Raw genomic sequence first — 18,243 nt, 5'->3', positions numbered from 1 at the left:
CCTCTCCATGTTACACATCCTAAACCCTTCATACACTCTTGATAAACTAACTGGTGCCATTTCTAACCATACAAAACCAGTAACTTAACACCCACTGCCCTTCGTTCACTATTACACACACATGCACACAGACGCACAAACACACACAAGCATGTACACACACTCCTGCATAAGCCTTCCAGTTTATAACTTACAAATCTTTCAAACTGAACTCCTTCCATTCTTATTTGTCAAGCAATGCAACACGGGTCACTGCCGTCAGGGGACAGTCCCTGAGAACATATCCACACGCGGGCAAGATCCATTCTGAAACACAAATCCAACTATGCTTTCCCATTTCAATCCTTCATGTCAACCTGGAGACTTCCAAGAAAACACTGTGTCCTTGGAAGAGGTCCTTTAGCTCTTACCCACAAGGATTTACACTACATCTATCTTCTGCCACCTTACTGTTCTCCAGCCTTACTAAATCAATAGAAAATTAATTGAAGAGCAAATTTGAAATATAATTAAATCTTCCAGAGTTCTTTTACATACTGTCATGCCCCACTCTTTTCTATATTACACTCCTCCTGTTTGCCTATGGTTCTCTCCCCCTCCCCATCTGTTTGGCTAAGGACAGTTCAGATTCACGTGAAGGACTACTGCCTTATGGAAGCCTCTTTTATACACCTGCAGGAGGGGTGTGCCCTCATCCGGACTCCATAGTCCACACATCACGTGACAGTAACAACATTGGTGTAAGCATGGTTTACTTTGAGTTATTAAAGTTCATCTTTTCACGGTGGCACTAAAGGCTGTAAGTAAATTAACAGACGATAGCCGATTAATCCATTCTTAGTTGAGACAAGAGCCCATTCACGTCTTATTGCAGTGGGTCTTGGTCAGCAGAGTGGGTGTAAATGATAGGATGCTCTCAGGTGACAGTGACTATTTTGATCACCTCTCATCAATGTACTGAAGTGTATCTGATCATTCCTCATCTTACATCAGCTATGTGTTATAGCTGCATAGGCTATTTCTAGAAACTTCCCAGCTCCTCTTTTTTCTTTGTGAAGGTTCACATTTCTAAGAAAGGTGATGTTGAATTTCTGTATATCTGAGAGGGGCTAAAAGAGAAAACCATTTTCATTCTGTGTACACAGTAATGTTTGTCTAGAAAAAAAAATCTGGCATCAAAAGGGAAATGTGGGAGGGGTATATCCCATGAGTCAAGAAGGAACACAGCCCTTCAGGAGGCTGGCATTTGCTCTTCCGTCACTATGCAGGGAATAAGAGGTGAAGGAGAGACGCAACTATGAGAGCCATTGTCATATAGTGATAGTGCGGCATTTCTTAACAAGGGAGCAGTAGTTCCTAATTTAAATACTCATAAAATCCTTTTTTAAATATGTCTGTAAATGACTAAATATAATCTGATCAACACAATTTTTAAAGGACACTAGTTTTATTTTTGTAGAATAAATAAAACATGGAGTGAAAAAGTTATACAGGGATTAGCATATCAAATGCCTTATATATAATTTCAAAATGTAGCAAAAAAGCTGGGCTCAGCTTTCAGTGGGTGTCAATACTATTCATGACATTAAGGAAGAACTCTGGAGTGAAGAAGGTAGACAGTGCTCCTAATCTTCAGAAAGATCCTGAGGAACCACTAGCTGGGAAGGAAAGGCGGGGCTAGGTGATGGGTCAGCTCTGGCATGGGGATTAACAAGCAAAGATCACAAAGGATTCTTTCTTACTAAAGAAACCAAAGTCCAGGGCAATTGTCAGGGAGTCATCATTTATGATTTTGCTATCAACATGCCCCAGAAGGTGGAGGACCAAAGTTAAGTCAAGATGTGTTCTACTTCATATGTAAATTAGTAGAAGTGCAAGAACCTGGAGTTCACTGACCAGTGGGACACTCTTGCTGCCCTTGACTCTAAAGCACTAATGTTAGCACTTTTCTGAAGACTTCCATACCTCCTTACTCCCACCGCCTACCCTCATACTTCGAGCAAACAAAAGCTGCATGAAAGATAATAACCTGAAATTTCCCTTCTCATCTCCCCACAAGGATGCTTCCCTCTTTCTTGCTCCCAGTACCTCTAAGATGGGGCACTTGCTTGTCCTTGACAATGCATAAACCACACTAATAAGTGCTCTAGACATTTCTAGATTTTTCACTACTATAAACCACACCAGTTTGAATTTTCTAACGCCACCCTTTCGTGCTCTGGCATTGCCTCCATTCTTAACTAGTTGAGTTGATTTGCTCTTTCCCCACCCCTCCACACACCATATTACAGACAAACTTTGAAAAAGTCAGAGACAGCCACACTGTCTAGGTCAGAGAAAGAGACTCCTCAGCAGTTCTCCCATCTCCACGGGACTGCATTTCCCCAGCTCGCCTCGACAGAAACCTAACTGGTGCGACTGATTGCTCAGCAGTCCGCTGATGTTACTTAGACGTGATCGATATGGGGTAATATGAACAGACAGTCGCGTATGATGAGCAGAATGCTTGCACTGTAAGTTGTTCATGGCATTATGAGAACATTTGTTCTCCTAAAGGCTCGGGCTGCCAACTCCTTCTTAATAAAACATTAGTTTAGCTCTATTGGGTTGCAATTAACCTCTTTGTCATGGACTGTCTAATCTTAAAAATGAAAGGAAGTCACAGAGGCAGTTAAATCAATCTATTGGACTGCAACACAAGATTCCAATCCATAAGGAAAGAGCTTAGGTAAACAGTTTTGCTCTCGGCCAACAAGACTGACTGGCAAAATTACTTCTATTTCTTCCGTCGTCTCCTCTCTAAAGAAATCATTGGCTTTTGCAAGTAGGTTACTTTCTTGATGTTATTTTTATTCTGGAAGAATTTTTTTTGTCTCATTATTGGCAAAAAGGTGTCATAACTACTTGGCAGAGGGCATTTTACACTGTAATTATCTTAGCAGTTTGGAAGTCTTTTTGAAAATCCTGTACTGTTTCAATGGGCAGAGATTTTGATAATGATCTTTAGAACACATAACAGTGGAGACCTCCAGACAGCAATTTGCACATGATGGCAGATAAAGTTTTAGATACTATTGACTGACTGTCTGAACAACACGCTCAATATCGCAGTACCAGGCACGAAAGATAATAAGACGACTTGACCCTGTGGAATTAGCATCAGGAAATTTCGTTGGTTCTAAGAGCACAACTCAGTCAAGAAAGAGAGCATCCTCCTGAGGCCTGTGCTTGGAATCAGAGGTAATATGACTGTGCCTGCCAGTGAATTCCCACTGCAGAAGACAAGACAGCAATGGATAATCTGGAGAACACGAGGCTTGAAGTCAGCCTGAGTGTTAGGCTTTTCAACAGCGAAGTGGAGATAATAATATTAATTTCAAATTTGGTGAAATGAGAAAAAATGATCATTGGGTACCTTGTAGGCATTGACTATCCATCAGAGTTGATAGTCTTCCCTTCAGGAATTTTTGCTGTATCCCTTACGGCATAATTCAAAGGCATTATGGATATCCTCCCAGTTTAAGAACGGAAACAAAATCACTCAGGATGAAATTTTGGTGAATGGAGGATTTGCTATGAGCAGCGCTTCACTCGGTGACTGCAGCCATAACTTCCACGGTCATTGCCAGAGCTGATTCAGAAACAAAGTCCGCAGTCCATGCCTTCAAGTCTTTCAACTCTATGTCCAGGGTTTTTTTTTTTTTTGGGGGGGGGGCGACGCCAATATAAACAGGAGATGAATGTAAAGCAACAAATCTGCAGATCGTTGAAGGACACAGCCTTTGTCTAACCAATAGTCCTTTTTGAGATTCTTTCTCTTGTACCCAATAAAAGCTGAACTTCAGATAGATCCAGCTTTGTACCCCCTGCTCATCTCCATCCCTCTGACTGGACAGAAGCAGAGAACAGAAAGATGGTCATGGACCCTAGTGGAACTCTCGATCAAGAACCTCAGAGGACCACCCTGCTGCCCAGTGGTCCTGTGTCTCCCTCCGTTCATCATGGTTTCATGCTCTTAACTCCTCTCACGTGTGCTTTCCCATCCTCACACCCAGTTGATCACCAAGGACACAGGAGCACTTGGAGCGAAGCTTCTCCTACTAACTTGCTAGTCTATCCCCCTGGAATACTAGAAAAGGGGCCACTCCTATATCCCAAGGAATAGCCTCAGTTCAACTTTTGGGGAAAAAAAAAAACAATAAAAGTAAGGTTACTAGAATGGGATATTCCTATAGAGATAATGAAAAACTTTATCTTAAGTAACTCCGAGGCCAAAGGCTGGATCAAAGGTGAAATCACAATCTTCTTATTCAATTTGATATTGCAGTACGATAATGAGATTACACGTGCTATTTATCCAAAAGTATCATTTCTTCTTATTTGTCTTTTAAAATGGAAAAAAAATACACTATTTTACCAAGCCTCTCAAAATGCTCCCTGGTTCCTATATCACTAGCTTCAAAGATACAGCAGGATGATGACTTAATGGCATAAATATTTCATGTCTTTTGAATTTTTCATGTTAAATGTACAGTTCACATGAATAATAGAAAATAGTTCATATGCAGCATTCATAGCTGCATTATGCAATGCTTTTTCAGTAATCTGTTATGTAGAGGGAAGGCATACAAGAGTTTAAGAACAAAAATTCTTCTCAAATTAGCCCATCTTCTAGAACGTCTAGCACTAGAAAGAGGTGTCTTATACCAATACTGTCCACTGGATCTTGATTTACATACTTATTGAACTCACTGTTCAACAGTCTAGTAGCCTGACTTGTCTGGGCTATTCAACATAATTTATAAGTGTAGACAATTTGACTCGAAAGAGACCTTGCCTTACAAGCACTCTGCGGTACCTAGGGAGATGCAGAGTGATGGAGTTGAGAGAACATAAGAAGGAAGAAGCATTAAGTTCAGAGATAAAAGTCAGCACATGTGCCCCAATTCATGGCAAAATGCTGCCAACTCCCAGTTTCCATAGATACAAAATTACTAACTACCATTAAGATTTAGGAGTCAGACTGGTGGGGAAGCACTGCACTTTCCTTGACCAGCTTCAACTGTTTCATAAAATTTACAAAGCAAATAAGAAGAAAATAATCCTCTAATATAAATATATGTATATCTGGGGGTAAAAATATGATTAAAAAATACACTCAAGTTAACTGCTATTCATGTATGAAGACATTGAAATTCATTTGAAGAGTATTTTAGGTCACCAATCATGTAGCGATCATTTATCTCTCTTTTTTTTTTTTTAATTCCTCACTCAAAGATCCAAGTCGCTGTTAGTCATAAGGTTTTTACAGATGTTTCTTATGAAAAAGGAAGACTACCCCTATTCCTACTCTCCTGGGGATTTTTAATCAAGAATAAGTGTTGAATTTTTTTCAGATGCTTTTTCTATGCCTACTGATGGGATCATGTGCTTTTCTCTGCCACCTCACTGATAGGATGGATTGGGGGGATTGTTTCCTGAAGACTGTATCCATTCAACTGTCATGTGTAATTCTTCTTACATTTTGTGAAATCAGTTTTATGGAATATTTTATGTAAAGCGTGAAAACCTCACCTATTACTTCCCTTTTCTGTAGTATCTTTTCAGGGTTTGGTATCAGAATGGTACTGGCCTTATCTCGTGGCTTAGGAGACTTCCCTCTGCTTCTGCATTCTGAAAGACTTAAAGAACACGCGGGCCTTGTGCAGGCAACCACAGGTGCTGTGAGCTCCTGTGTCCAACAGCCATGCCACATACAGAAGACAGCAGTTCACAGACCTCCTCCTTGTCCTCCAGCTCTTACGTTCTTTTTGCCTCTGCTTCCAAAACGTTCCTTGAGCCTTGGTGGTTTGGGAGGTTGGTAAAGATGGGCATTTAGGGCTGAGCACATAGAGGCAGAGTTTGGGGAAGGGAAGGAGAACTTGGAAGAGGGGAATAAGGCCAGCTATGATCGTATTTCACTATATACGTGTGTGAAATCCTGAAGAAGGAAAAAGAGAAATGTCTTCCTTCTGCATTTATTAGGGTCTTCTGATAAAACTAATCACACTTTCTATTGCCTTGGTTTGGGTAAATTATTCTTTACTACATAATTACTTAATGGTGACAGGGTAGTTAAGATTTTCTGCTTCTCCCCTCCCCAAGTTAATTTTGAGAGGTTGATATATCTCCTAAAAGTCTCTGATAGTGGCCACGGGGTGATCAATGCCCAGATTCAGTAGCCACAGGATGAGTGGAGGCAGGCTTTTCATTTCCACTATTGGTAATATGTGCCTGGCCCTTTTTTCTTGGTTACCAGAGCTAGAGATTTATTAATTATAATGGTATTTCATTGTAGGAATTAGCCTGGAGTTTTGGTGGTTTTCCCCTGAAGAGGCCTCTTTTACAATGATTTCTCCCACATGGTTCATGATGTCTTGTCTTCAGCTTGCTTTGGTTTAAAAATCTCTTCTTTGTATAGCTTCCCAAGATGGAAACTAGGTTACTGGGGTCTTTTAGTCATTTTCTTTTGCAATATATGCATCTAACATTACATATTTTCTTCTAAGCACCATCTTTACAGTCTCCACAAATTTGAAAAAGCTAAATGTTCATTTAGTTCAAAGTATGTGTAACAAGATTTTTTTGGCTGATAGATTATTTAGAAATGTGTTGTTTAATTTCCAAATTGTTGTAGCTTTCAACAAATCTTTAAGTTATTGAGTTCTAATTTATATTTTATTTTAAATGTTTAATTCATTTTACATACCAACCACAGTTCCCTTTTCTCCCTTCCTTCTACTACCCCACCTCCCCCTGAGCCCACCCCCAATCTACTCCTCAGAAAGGATAAGGCCCCCCATGGGGAGTCAAGGAAGCCTGACACATTAGGTTGAGGAAGGACCAAGTTCCTCATCCCTGCATCTATGTTCATAGCAGCATTATTCATAATAGCCAGAATCTAGAAACAACCTAGATGTCCTCAACTGAAGAATGGATAAAGAAAATGTGGTACATTATACAATGGAGTAATATTCAGCTGTAGAAAACAATGACATCTTGACATTTGCAGGCAAATGGATGAAACTAGAAAAAAAAATCATTCTGAGTAAGATAGCTGAGACCCAGAAAAACAAACACGGTATGTACTCACTCATAAGTGGATGTTAGATGTAAAGCCAACAAAAACCAGAATTCTAATTTAACTGCATTATGATCTGAGAATCATTTTTTCAAATGTATCTCTTCATTTAAATTGATCAAAAGGTCTTAGGACTCAGAGTGTAGTGTGTCTGGTGAGTGCTCCATGTCCAACTGAGAAAAAGATGCCTTTTCTGGCCATTGTCTGAAGCACCATGAAATATGGCGCTATTTCATTTGTATTTTCATAAATAAAGCTTTCCTGAAGAACAGAACACAAAACAGCCCCAGTAGTCAGCCATATAGGCTGGGCAGTGGTGGTGCACACCTTTAATCCCAGAAGCCCCACTAGTTTAGCCATACAGGCTGGGCAGTGGTGGTGCACACCTTTAATCCCAGAAGCTCCACTAGTTTAGCCATACAGGCTGGGCAGTGGTGGTGCACACCTTTAATCCCAGCACTGGAGAGGAATATAAAGTGGGCTGCGACAATAACTGGCTCTTTTTTCAGTCTAAAGATTTCAAAGAGGTAAGAGCTCTCCAGTGGCTTGACTGCTTTTCTTTTCTCATCTCCAGGTTGAACCCCAATATCTGCCTCTGAGGTTTTATTAACCATGCTACAGTGACATTCCAAAGACATGAATCAAAATTCAGTGCAGAGGTGATTAGAAATGTTTTCGTATTTTTATTAAGGAGGCCTTGCTGAATGTGATGGTGCATGCCTGTAATTCCAGCATTTGGAAGACTGAGGCAGGAGAAATAGTGAGCATCAGGTCAGCTTGGGTCATACAGTAAGATGAGAGGGGGGGAAGGGGGTATCTGAGTCCTAAATTAGATATTTTACTTAATCTTCCAGAAAGTGATTTCATAGAGTCTGGAATTTCAGAGACATATATAAATTAATTTGTTTGGTCCAATTTTCAATCGTTGGCACATTGTAAAGTTTCTCTTTTTAATTTGATACTAACAGAACCAGTGAATAGATCGTTATGCATTTAGACTCACCTGCAAAGGATAAAATAATGTAATTTTCTGTAATTATGGTTGCAACTGGAAAGCTTAAATCTCTGTGTAGGTTTTTTTTAAAAAGGAAGGGAGTGTTTGGCAAATGCACAAAAGCAGGGATTTCCTTTTGGTCTCCTAAGAGGTCCCTAAAAAATAACATTTTATAAAAACCTATTTCTAAATGAATTTTAAAGTCTTCATTTATGTGACACCGGCTTCTAATTTAAACCCAACTGGAGAAAATAAATTGGGAATAAATTACATTGGAGAGAGGCAAGAGCGCTCTAGGTTTCCGTAGCCACTTCTCTAGATGCTGCAGTCAATAATGCTCCACTTGGGAGGCTTGCATTGTGCCAGCCACTCTCTTTATGACAAGCTTATACAGTTTCCACACAAGAGAACGTACAACTGAGCAAACAGAAACTGATAAGTAAGCTGAAAGCAATCAGCCAGTAAAACTCAATTAGTTGACCAAAACTCCATCAAATTCTTAACAGCACCGTGGTAGGAGCTCAGTGAAGTCAGTCCGGGCTATGTGTAATCGTTTGTGCTAAAGCTCACTGGGTACAAGCGGTTGAAATGCCAATTGGGTTGCTCCCGGATTAACGGTACTCAGTGGAATTCCCTGCTGCGTCTCACTAGGATGAATGCAGAACCAAAGAAGGTTCATAAGAAGATGAGGCAGATAGAAGGCCGCCAGCTTCTTAGGTACAGATAATCCTTTCGGGAATTACCTTTTGTTGAATCATCCTCTATCGGTTGTTTGAACAGCGTAATATCCTTGAACGTACACAGGAACAAGACCACTTTCTCATGCTCGTTTCTTATTGGTGCAATTTGCATGTAAAACCAAACAGGGGTTCCTGTAGTGGAGAGAGAGGGAGGAAAAAGTCAGTGGAGTGTCACAGGGGCCACAGCAAAGATTCGCTCCCCTGCCCACGCGCCTTGCTTCTGCTGCTTCTATGGCAAAACAATAGTTTCGTTGCTTGAATGAATAAATAAAATTTTTAAAAACAACTTTAACCAGAATTGCTGGTACAGGCCTATAATCCCAGCTACTCAGGACACTGAGGTAGGAGGATCACAAAATCAAGGGTAGCGTAGACTACAGCGTGAGCTCAGGGCCACATTGGGCAACTTAGTAAGACATTATCTCCAAAATAATAAAAATTGAAATTAAAAAACTTTCAAGGGCTGGGTAAGTAGTTCAGTGACGGAATGCTTGTCTTGTATGCCTGAGGTCTTAGATTCAATTCTCAATACAAAATGAAATAACAAAACAAACAAAAAAAAACCTGTTTGACTCTCTATCAGCTACCAGTTGTTCAAATTTAATGACTATATTTTTAGCCCAAAATATGAATATTCTAAAGGAAAGTACTGGGTCTCTTCCCAACTTGTGTGCACAAAGTCAGTCTGCTAACATAACAGCAGCGTCGCCTTTAGGTCTGGGTCCCGAGGCCTCTGCCGCTCTCCCAGGCTTCATCTACCAAGCTCACTGAGAGAGATCACTCCTACATGCCTCTCCGGGCTTGTCACTTTGACAAGTGTTTCCACTTAGCGGTCACAGCAACACGTACTACCCTGGCAAGTCGGGATCCTAACTAAGGCCCTGAAACGCTGCTTCTATCCCAAGGCTCTCTCTTCAGTCAGATGGACCTATGGGACACCTCGATGGCTTTGACTGTGTCCCCAATCACAGAAGACATCAACAGTACTTGATATGTACTGTACAGAGAGTGCTACCTGAAAGCTTCAGGGCAGTCTTATCAGGGAAAGGAAAATAACACGGTGTTGACGGTCTGAGACTCTTGGGTGTCTTTTAGAGCCACTACCTCCTGCCCCTCAAGGCTCAATGTTGCCACATCCTTCTTCAAAGGAGAGCCACTGCACTCTCTAGAGGGATGAGGGTTTCAGGGGTCAAAGCTCAAGATCTGGACAGACCAGGAACTGACATATTGCAAAGAATGAATAGATGAAGGCACAAGAAATAGCCTTAAGAGAATAATGATTCACGAAGTGGCAATACACATCATAGGTTTTAAAAAAAAATTTTAAAACACATTTTCCATAATATTTTTATCAAACAAAGGTGCAATCAGCCCCTCAAACTATTCCTTCTTAGGGACAGAGGGGGTTTAGTCAGGTTTAAGACTTGGAGAGTGGACGTGCAGCTACAAGAGGTGTGAACTAACAGCATTAGGGGTTCCCTAATAGCCAAATAACAAGCTCCTTCCCATCTGTATCCAAGGCTACATCACCTAAAGCCACTGCCAATTCTGTTTAAACATCCAGGTAATAACAGTGCTCTTAAATTATTGACTAAACTTGGAGAATCTCTCTAAGTCATGTGAGGGCTAGCTTGTCCTTAAGACAAGAGGAGTGGTCTTAGCAGGCTCACGGAGCCAGAGCAGTGCAGAGAGATTTATAAGGTCACGTGATGGAGGAAGGTCATTGGTTAAATAATAAAGAAACTGCCTAGGCCCATTTATAGGCCAGCCCTTAGGTGGGTGGAGTAAACAGACAGGATGCTGGGAGAAAGAAGCCGAGTAAGGAGTCGCCATGATTCTCCCACTCCAGACAGACGCAGGTTAAGATCTTTCCTGGTAAGCCAGCTCGTGGTACTACACAAAATATTAGAAATGGGTTAGATCAATATGTAAGAGCTAGCCAATAAGAGGCTGGAACTAATGGGCCAGGCAGCGATCAAAAGAATACAGTTTCCATGTAATTATTTTGGGGCATAAGCCATGTGGGCGGCCGGGTGCCTGGGGACGCAGCCCTGCCGCTCCTATTACAACAGAGTGGCGCCCAATGTGATAATGAACTCCACATAAAACCTGAGAGGGCTTAAAAAGGACAGAAAGAGAATTTAAGACAGCTTTTTGCTGTTTGTTGGTTGCGTGCTGCAAAGAAATTGTCCTGACTCAGCAGCAGGAAAAAACTGGCTGTTTTAAAATGCCGGCTTTCTGGGCTGTGCCGCCATTACGATCTCTGTCTGGCTCCTGCGGGAGACAGAGTTTTTGAATGGAGCATTTGGAGTAAAGTGCTACGGCTTGCTTGATGGCAATGTGGACTGCTGTGTGCCTGGAACTGTGTGTGGCTCAGGGGCACCAAATGGCTCTGAGGCAGGAGGGCTCAGCTCCGCCATTCTGAACTGTGCTGGTCTCAGGCAGGAACTACCGTAATTACTGTAATAACAGCTCAGTTACGGTTTAGACTGGGCAGGACACAGGCAGTACCGTATTATCTGTACGTGGTGCAACTTAAGTTTTTAAGAAGTACTTAACATTTTAAGAAATGCTCCTGGATAAAAAAAAAAAAATTACAGATTCACAATAGAACTGATTCAGACACTGTTGGATAAATGTACATAGGCTTGAGAGAGAGAAAAATATATATAAAGAATAAAGTTAATGTCTTAAAAAAAGGGTAAAGTCTTTAAAGAGACAGAGTACAGATAATTATAGATTAAAAGAAATAAAGAAAAATAAGCCACGTAAAAATGGAAAATTCACAGAGAGTCTGGATTCTTTGTATTATTGTGTTTTCTTTAAAATTTTTGACTGTAAAGGAGCTAACTACAGAGAGACATTTCATTATATGGGCTGCCAAGCTAAACCAGAATGGATATAAGGGTATTATGATTTCAGAATATGGGTCTAAGGATATGATGCTTTGGAGAGTGTCTTCTTTTGTTTTTACAGAGGATGAGACTCTGTGGATTGCGTCTATCCCAATATGGTATGATAGACCACGCCCTCCTGAAAGGTTGCTGTGAACACTTTCAGAAAACTACTTTACTCAACTGCCAACTGAGTTGACCCTGGCACACAGGTTATACCATGAAAGACCTAATTAACGACGCCCCCATTCAGCAGGAAGCAGTTTGGAGAGAAAAAACTGCGCCCATGTTCCCAAATATTGTTTATGAATATTCTTTTACATTTAAAGGGGGATATGATATAGATATGAATAATTTGCATTTGTATAGATTTTAAGGTCAATTTTGTTATATGTATATGTATTTCTGATCTTGATTAAGGTATTGTGATTGTGTAGTTCATTTAAAAATGTATAATTAGGAAATATAGGTTGCTAATGGATAATCATAAATAATAGTAAAGCTTGTAGTCATGTTAGTTAGATTTTCTAGATGTGCATAGATATATTTCAGATAGGCATTCTTCATATCTTTCAAAGGCTACAGAATATGGCATTTAAGTGTTTTAATAATTTAGGGCTTTTTATGACAATGAGACACATCTGCTCCTGGCAGCACCAATCTACTTCAAGAGGAAGATGGGCATCGAAGAGGCTCCTTATGGAGTTTGATAGACATTTGGGCAAGAAACTGCTCTTGCCTGGACTGATGCATAAACGACACAGAGAACCAGCAGAGAGAGGACTACTGAACTTGCCTAAAGGTGAGATGGTCTTTCGGGGTTCCTGATTCATGAAAGAGTCTGCGAGACATTCTGCAGGACACAGCAGAAAATGACTGAACTGTCTTTGGAATTTCCTGCTTCATGAAAATGTCTGCTGGATACTATGGGCCTGTAGGCCGAAGATGGATGCCCCAACGGTACAAAAGAACTTTGGGTGACTGTCCAGGCAGCAAGATGTCTCTGTCATTTCTAGAGTTTGAAGTTTCTTATTTCTTGTTTACTTAGGTAATATTGTATCCTTCTGGAGTCTTTGATGGAATTGAAGAATGGTTAGTTATAGTTATAGTTTTCCTTAGTTATGATAAAAGATAAAATAGATATAAATATTGTAACTGTAATTCTTGCTTGATAACTGTTTTGCTATATGTAATCTTACTATGTTAAAATGAAAGCCTTTTTTTGTTTAAACAGAAAAAGGGGAAATGATGGAGGAAGGTCATTGGTTAAATAATAAAGAAACTGCCTAGGCCCATTTATAGGCCAGCCCTTAGGTGGGTGGAGTAAACAGACAGGATGCTGGGAGAAAGAAGCCGAGTAAGGAGTCGCCATGATTCTCCCACTCCAGACAGACGCAGGTTAAGATCTTTCCTGGTAAGCCAGCTCGTGGTACTACACAAAATATTAGAAATGGGTTAGATCAATATGTAAGAGCTAGCCAATAAGAGGCTGGAACTAATGGGCCAGGCAGCGATCAAAAGAATACAGTTTCCATGTAATTATTTTGGGGCATAAGCCATGTGGGCGGCCGGGTGCCTGGGGACGCAGCCCTGCCGCTCCTATTACAACAGTCACGGTCGGCTCCACCACTGAGTCTTTGGTGGTTCCAGCAGGCCCAGGCCCGTAGGAGGACACAGCCCTTTCCACGATGACTGCAGAGTAAGAAAGAGATGCAGGAAACAACCACATCATCTCCGAAGCAGACTCTCTGTTTCCTGCCCCTTGTGTTACACTGTGTCAGAGCTGTGAGTGACAGGCAGTTTTACAAATAACCGGGGCCAGAGGCTGCTGTGTGCTTGACCTGAGGCTGTTCCAGCACGGTGGGCTAGCAGCAAAGGGGTCAGAAACAAAGAGATAGGGGCTTTGAAAATCCTTTCTGGTTGCCAGGTCCTGCTAGAAATCTGGACAAAAAAAATAATAATAACTGGTGCCACATCCATGGAAACAGCCACTTTCCAAATTCTGGCAGAGACAGAACTCTCTGAAAAGAGGCGAAATGTTTTCAGGTAGCTGGTGAAATACCCTTGATATTCTGGTGCTAGGGGTCAGAAGGACAAGGAGTCAGAGAGATGGATGGAGGTGCACTCCCAACCACTCAGAGCAGAGCCTGGTCACTACACACCAGGAACATAGGTGCTAGGTTCTGTCTTGGCTCCAGAGATACTAAACTTTCCCAGAGCAGAAAATGCCTCCTTTAATAAGAACACTAGATAGGAAGAAATAAAAAAGAGGGTACAAACTGAAGTGCCAACCCCTGATCAAGTAAATTAGAAACCTCAACCGCCCCATTGGCAAACGGTGTTTAACCTAACCTACTCACATGATGGAAGTCTTGGGAGGCTTGGAATTCAGGCATTCCCCAAACGGTCTTCTACAGATATGTCAGTTTTCCTATCTAACATTTTCCAAAGTCACAGAATACACTCTTTCCAGTTTGGTATGCAAAAGATGTTCTTAGATGACCACTTACAAAAGTCCTTTACAACTGGCCAAGATACTTGTATGCTACCCTAATGCCTGGATAATATCTATCCTTATCAAAAGAAAAATCAAAAAAAAAAGATGGATGCAGAGAACACGCAGAGGGAAGCAGGAGTTTTCATCTACTGGGCTGCAGGGTCTGTCTCTTAACAGCTATACGCAGACACCTACACATAATACACGGTTCACCTTAGAGAGCCAGGCAGACTTGAACAAAAGTCATATAATAATTTCCAACCGTGTGTACAATGTAGAACATCTAAACTATTCTGGAAGGTGAGTTATAATAATGCAAATCAAGTCATTACCAATAGATTTTAAAGTAAATAAACAAAACAGAATCCCATTAAGGTACTACCGACAAACTCAAACTGTGGACTTGGCTACAATGTCTGAGAACTCAGCAAGTACCTGTTAATTCTGCTTAAGTGCCAAGGCAAACAGCCTTAATTCTCCTGTTATTTGCTAAACTTGGGCCATATATCCATGGTCATCTCAAGACTAACAAATCTATATAAAGATGAAGAGGCTTAGACGTTTGGACATCTTATGAATCGTAACTAAACATTAGCACCTGAGGGAAGAAGACCCAGAAAGGATCCATAACCTCTGCAGCAGGGAGAGAACCTCATTGAGAACTGATTGCTTTCTGTGTGACAAGCTGGCAGCTGAGTATGACTGCAAACAGAAACATCTCTTCGGACTTGATTCTAAACTGCAAGATGAAATGATTGAGGTTTCGAGAGGTAAAACCGCGAGAGATAATGTTCCCGCCAGCAAATGCGCTGCTCCGAGGCAGCGTCTACGACTGCTGTTATCCTTTTGTGGGTCTAGTGCTAAAAAAGAAAATCTAATTTTAATTCCACATATTCCATAAAGAATTGAAGGAAATGGAAGGAAAATTGTGCACCACAAGATCCAGCATATACTGATCGTAGGAAAAAAAATGCGTTCTGATGATGTTAGAATGTCTCTCACACTTCAGTAGCCACTGAAGATGAGAATGGATTTTGTCATCATTTATCATAAAAGTGCATGCACACACACACACACTTTTTTCATTTACACTTTTATTGAAAACAAATTTTTTTACAATATGTTCTAATCTCAGTTCCTCCTCTCCCATCTCCTCCAAGATTTTCCCCAACTCCATACCCACCCAATTCCATGTCTTCATTCTCTCTCTCTTTCTCTCTTCAGAAAACAAATAGGCAAACAAACAAAAACACCCAACTCAGAACTTTTTAAAAAGTAAAAGCACATATATACACACAAATAAACCCACAAAAACACAAAATCATAAATCATAATATATGAGCAAAAAACCAGAAAAACAAAAAATGCCTAAACAAATCAGTATGTGACAAAAAGTCTACAAATTACCATTGAGTTCAGTTTGTGGAGGCCATCTACTACTGAGCACGGGCTCTGCCCTTGGGTGTGTCCTTAATATACCCTGTGAGACTCCATGGGAAAACGTTTGCACACAGACGTCATTTGGCATGGATTCTTGGTTAAGGGTTATGAAGGAACTCTTCATATCCATGCAATGAACCCAAGTCAAATAGAAGGCTTGATGGGTGAGAATATGCATGGAGGCTTGGTGGTTATGGTGGTGGCTAGCTGATTGGTTAATTTTTATTTTAACCTCCCAAACAGGTCTGTCCATGAGGTTCTATGTGATGGCATAGTTGACAATTGGTGGTGTACAATCTTAACCCCAAAGAATATTCGCAACAATCAGCAGATGTGAATGACCTGTTCTGAGGACCGTGCCTATGTCCATTACCCTTCCCCAGGCAACAGACAACATCCAGCTAAAGGTTATGTTTGTAAAGACTGACATCAAATAACCACCTATCCACCTCACTGACATTTGTACAGTAACTATGAAAAGTGAATCTATAAAAATGTATTGTGAGCATCCATTGGTACAGACACTATAGAAAACCTACTCAGAGACTAATTTTAAAATTTTAAAATAGAATCACCATATGTTGTAGCAGCGCCATTTCTGGATATTTACCCTAAAGGCTGGAAATCTGCGAAACAAGGGATATCTGCACGCTCGTGTTCATTGCACTAACATTTGCAATAGCCAATTTTAGAATTGACCTAAATGTCCATTAGAAGATGAACTGATAAAAAAAATAAAATGTGTATAGAACGTGGAATCCTACTCAGCATTTAAAAGAATTTCTTGGACTGGGGAGATGACTCAGTGGGTAGGAATGCTTGCTGAGTAAGCGAAAGGGCCTGAGTTTGGATCCCAAACCGACATAAAAAGCCAAGCATCACTGTGTATGCTTATAACCCCAGCAGTGGGCGAAACAGGAGACAAGGAAGGAGGCAGAGACAGAGGGACTGATAGGGTTTGCAGACTAGCTAGTCTAACTGAAAGATAGAAGCTCAAGTGAGAGGCATTGTTTCAAGGGGACCCAGCAGAAGATCATAGAAGATGCCTAAAGTCTTCCTCTGACCGCCAAATGACTGCTGTGTCGTATGATGATTCTGTTGTAAAATTTTAAATGTACACACATGCACACACATGCAGTTGAGAGAGAGAGAGAAAGAGAGAGAGAGAGAGAGAGAGAGAGAGAGAGAGAGAGAGAGAGATGATTGTGGCATTTGCAACAATATGGAAGGAATACAAGATCATAATACTAAATACTAAGTTAAATAAGCCGGGCACAGAAGAACAATATAAAACCTACTCATTTTAAGTGAGACTTAAGTTGATTAAACACATGTCAGACAGTAGAGGTTCTCAGCAGTAGGGTTGGGTAGGAATGAAGAAAAGATGATCTAGGAATACAAAGACTAGATGACACATGAGAAAAGTTTCTCTGTCTGGTTATGAAACGCATTGCACAGCATGGTGAACACAGTTAATAATAACAATATAGTGCAGACACCAAAGTTGCCACGCGAGGAATTTCCAGAATTCCCACCACAAAAAGTCAATATTTGAAGTGTTGAAGGTTATTTGTTTAAGTATTCATATTGTATTTGTAAATCATAGTGCTAATTTGTACCTAATAAATAGACAACCATGATGTTGAAAATAAAAATGTGGGGCTGGAGACATGGGTGGCTCAGTGGTTAGGACCTCCTGTTGCTCTTGGAGAGGATCTGAGTTAAGTTCCCAGCACCCACAGGGCAGCTCACAACCGTCTGCAACATCAGTCTGGGAGATCCAACACCTTCTTCTGACTTTGGCCAAGCACACATATTTTACACATACAAACATATATATATATATATATATATATATATATATATATATATATATGCAAAGCATTCATACACATAATATATTTTTAAATAAAATTAAAATAAATTTGTTAAATTAAAACAATAGAAACTGTTTTGCGTCCATTTTTTGAGAGGATCTTTTCATAGAATCATTTATTAATTTTTCCAATTTCACCAGCAACCTCTCCCCACACACCAAGAGCAGTCATAGCACATGGTAGCTTCTCCACCTTGTTGCTCAGCTACCATTCCCTAAACTATAACATTTAGAAGAGACCTAGGTCATCTTAATGATAACAGAAATACCTACGGTTTTTTTTGTACAGAAGAACTTCAAAACAGTTTGACTCGTAGTTGTCAAAAGTCTGCCTGACTTTCTCAATGGTCTTCTTGTCGGTCAATTCTCCATACATAAAACTGAAAGACAAAAGTCCATTGATATTTTTGTGTCACTTTAGACTACTACATCAAATCACATCATCGTCTTACTGGTTCATTTTGCTTAAACTGATGCCCCTGTACAATGAACTAAAATATAGAAAACATTATTTCGGTGAAATTTTTGTATCCATTGGAAGTTTGCAACCTGTGGGAGGATATGTACAGTCAGTAATATGCTAAGACATGTAACATGCTAAGACATGTTACATGCTAAGACATGTTTTAACCACTGTTTCTAAAACTTCCTGCTGACAGTCAGCTTTAGAAGCCATTTCGCG

The 18,243-nt window shown here is 40.5% G+C and overlaps 1 protein-coding gene across 3 annotated transcripts in view; it reads right to left on the bottom strand.

The window, feature by feature from the left end:
- Kcnh5 (potassium voltage-gated channel subfamily H member 5) overlaps positions 1-18,243 on the bottom strand; it is a 294,555-nt gene that overhangs the window by 240,647 nt on the left and 35,665 nt on the right. For all 3 annotated transcript variants that reach the window (XM_057782950.1, XM_057782948.1, XM_057782949.1), the window contains exons 3-4: positions 17,835-17,941; positions 8,858-8,986 (exon numbers count right to left, since the gene is read on the bottom strand). In XM_057782950.1, the coding sequence (XP_057638933.1) occupies positions 8,858-8,986; positions 17,835-17,941 (236 nt within the window). The remainder of the gene's footprint in view (positions 1-8,857; positions 8,987-17,834; positions 17,942-18,243) is intronic.

This window comes from Chionomys nivalis, chromosome 10 (genome assembly GCF_950005125.1).
Source record: "Chionomys nivalis chromosome 10, mChiNiv1.1, whole genome shotgun sequence".
NCBI lineage: Eukaryota > Metazoa > Chordata > Mammalia > Rodentia > Cricetidae > Chionomys > Chionomys nivalis.
This window is presented reverse-complemented; position numbering and strand designations above follow the sequence as displayed.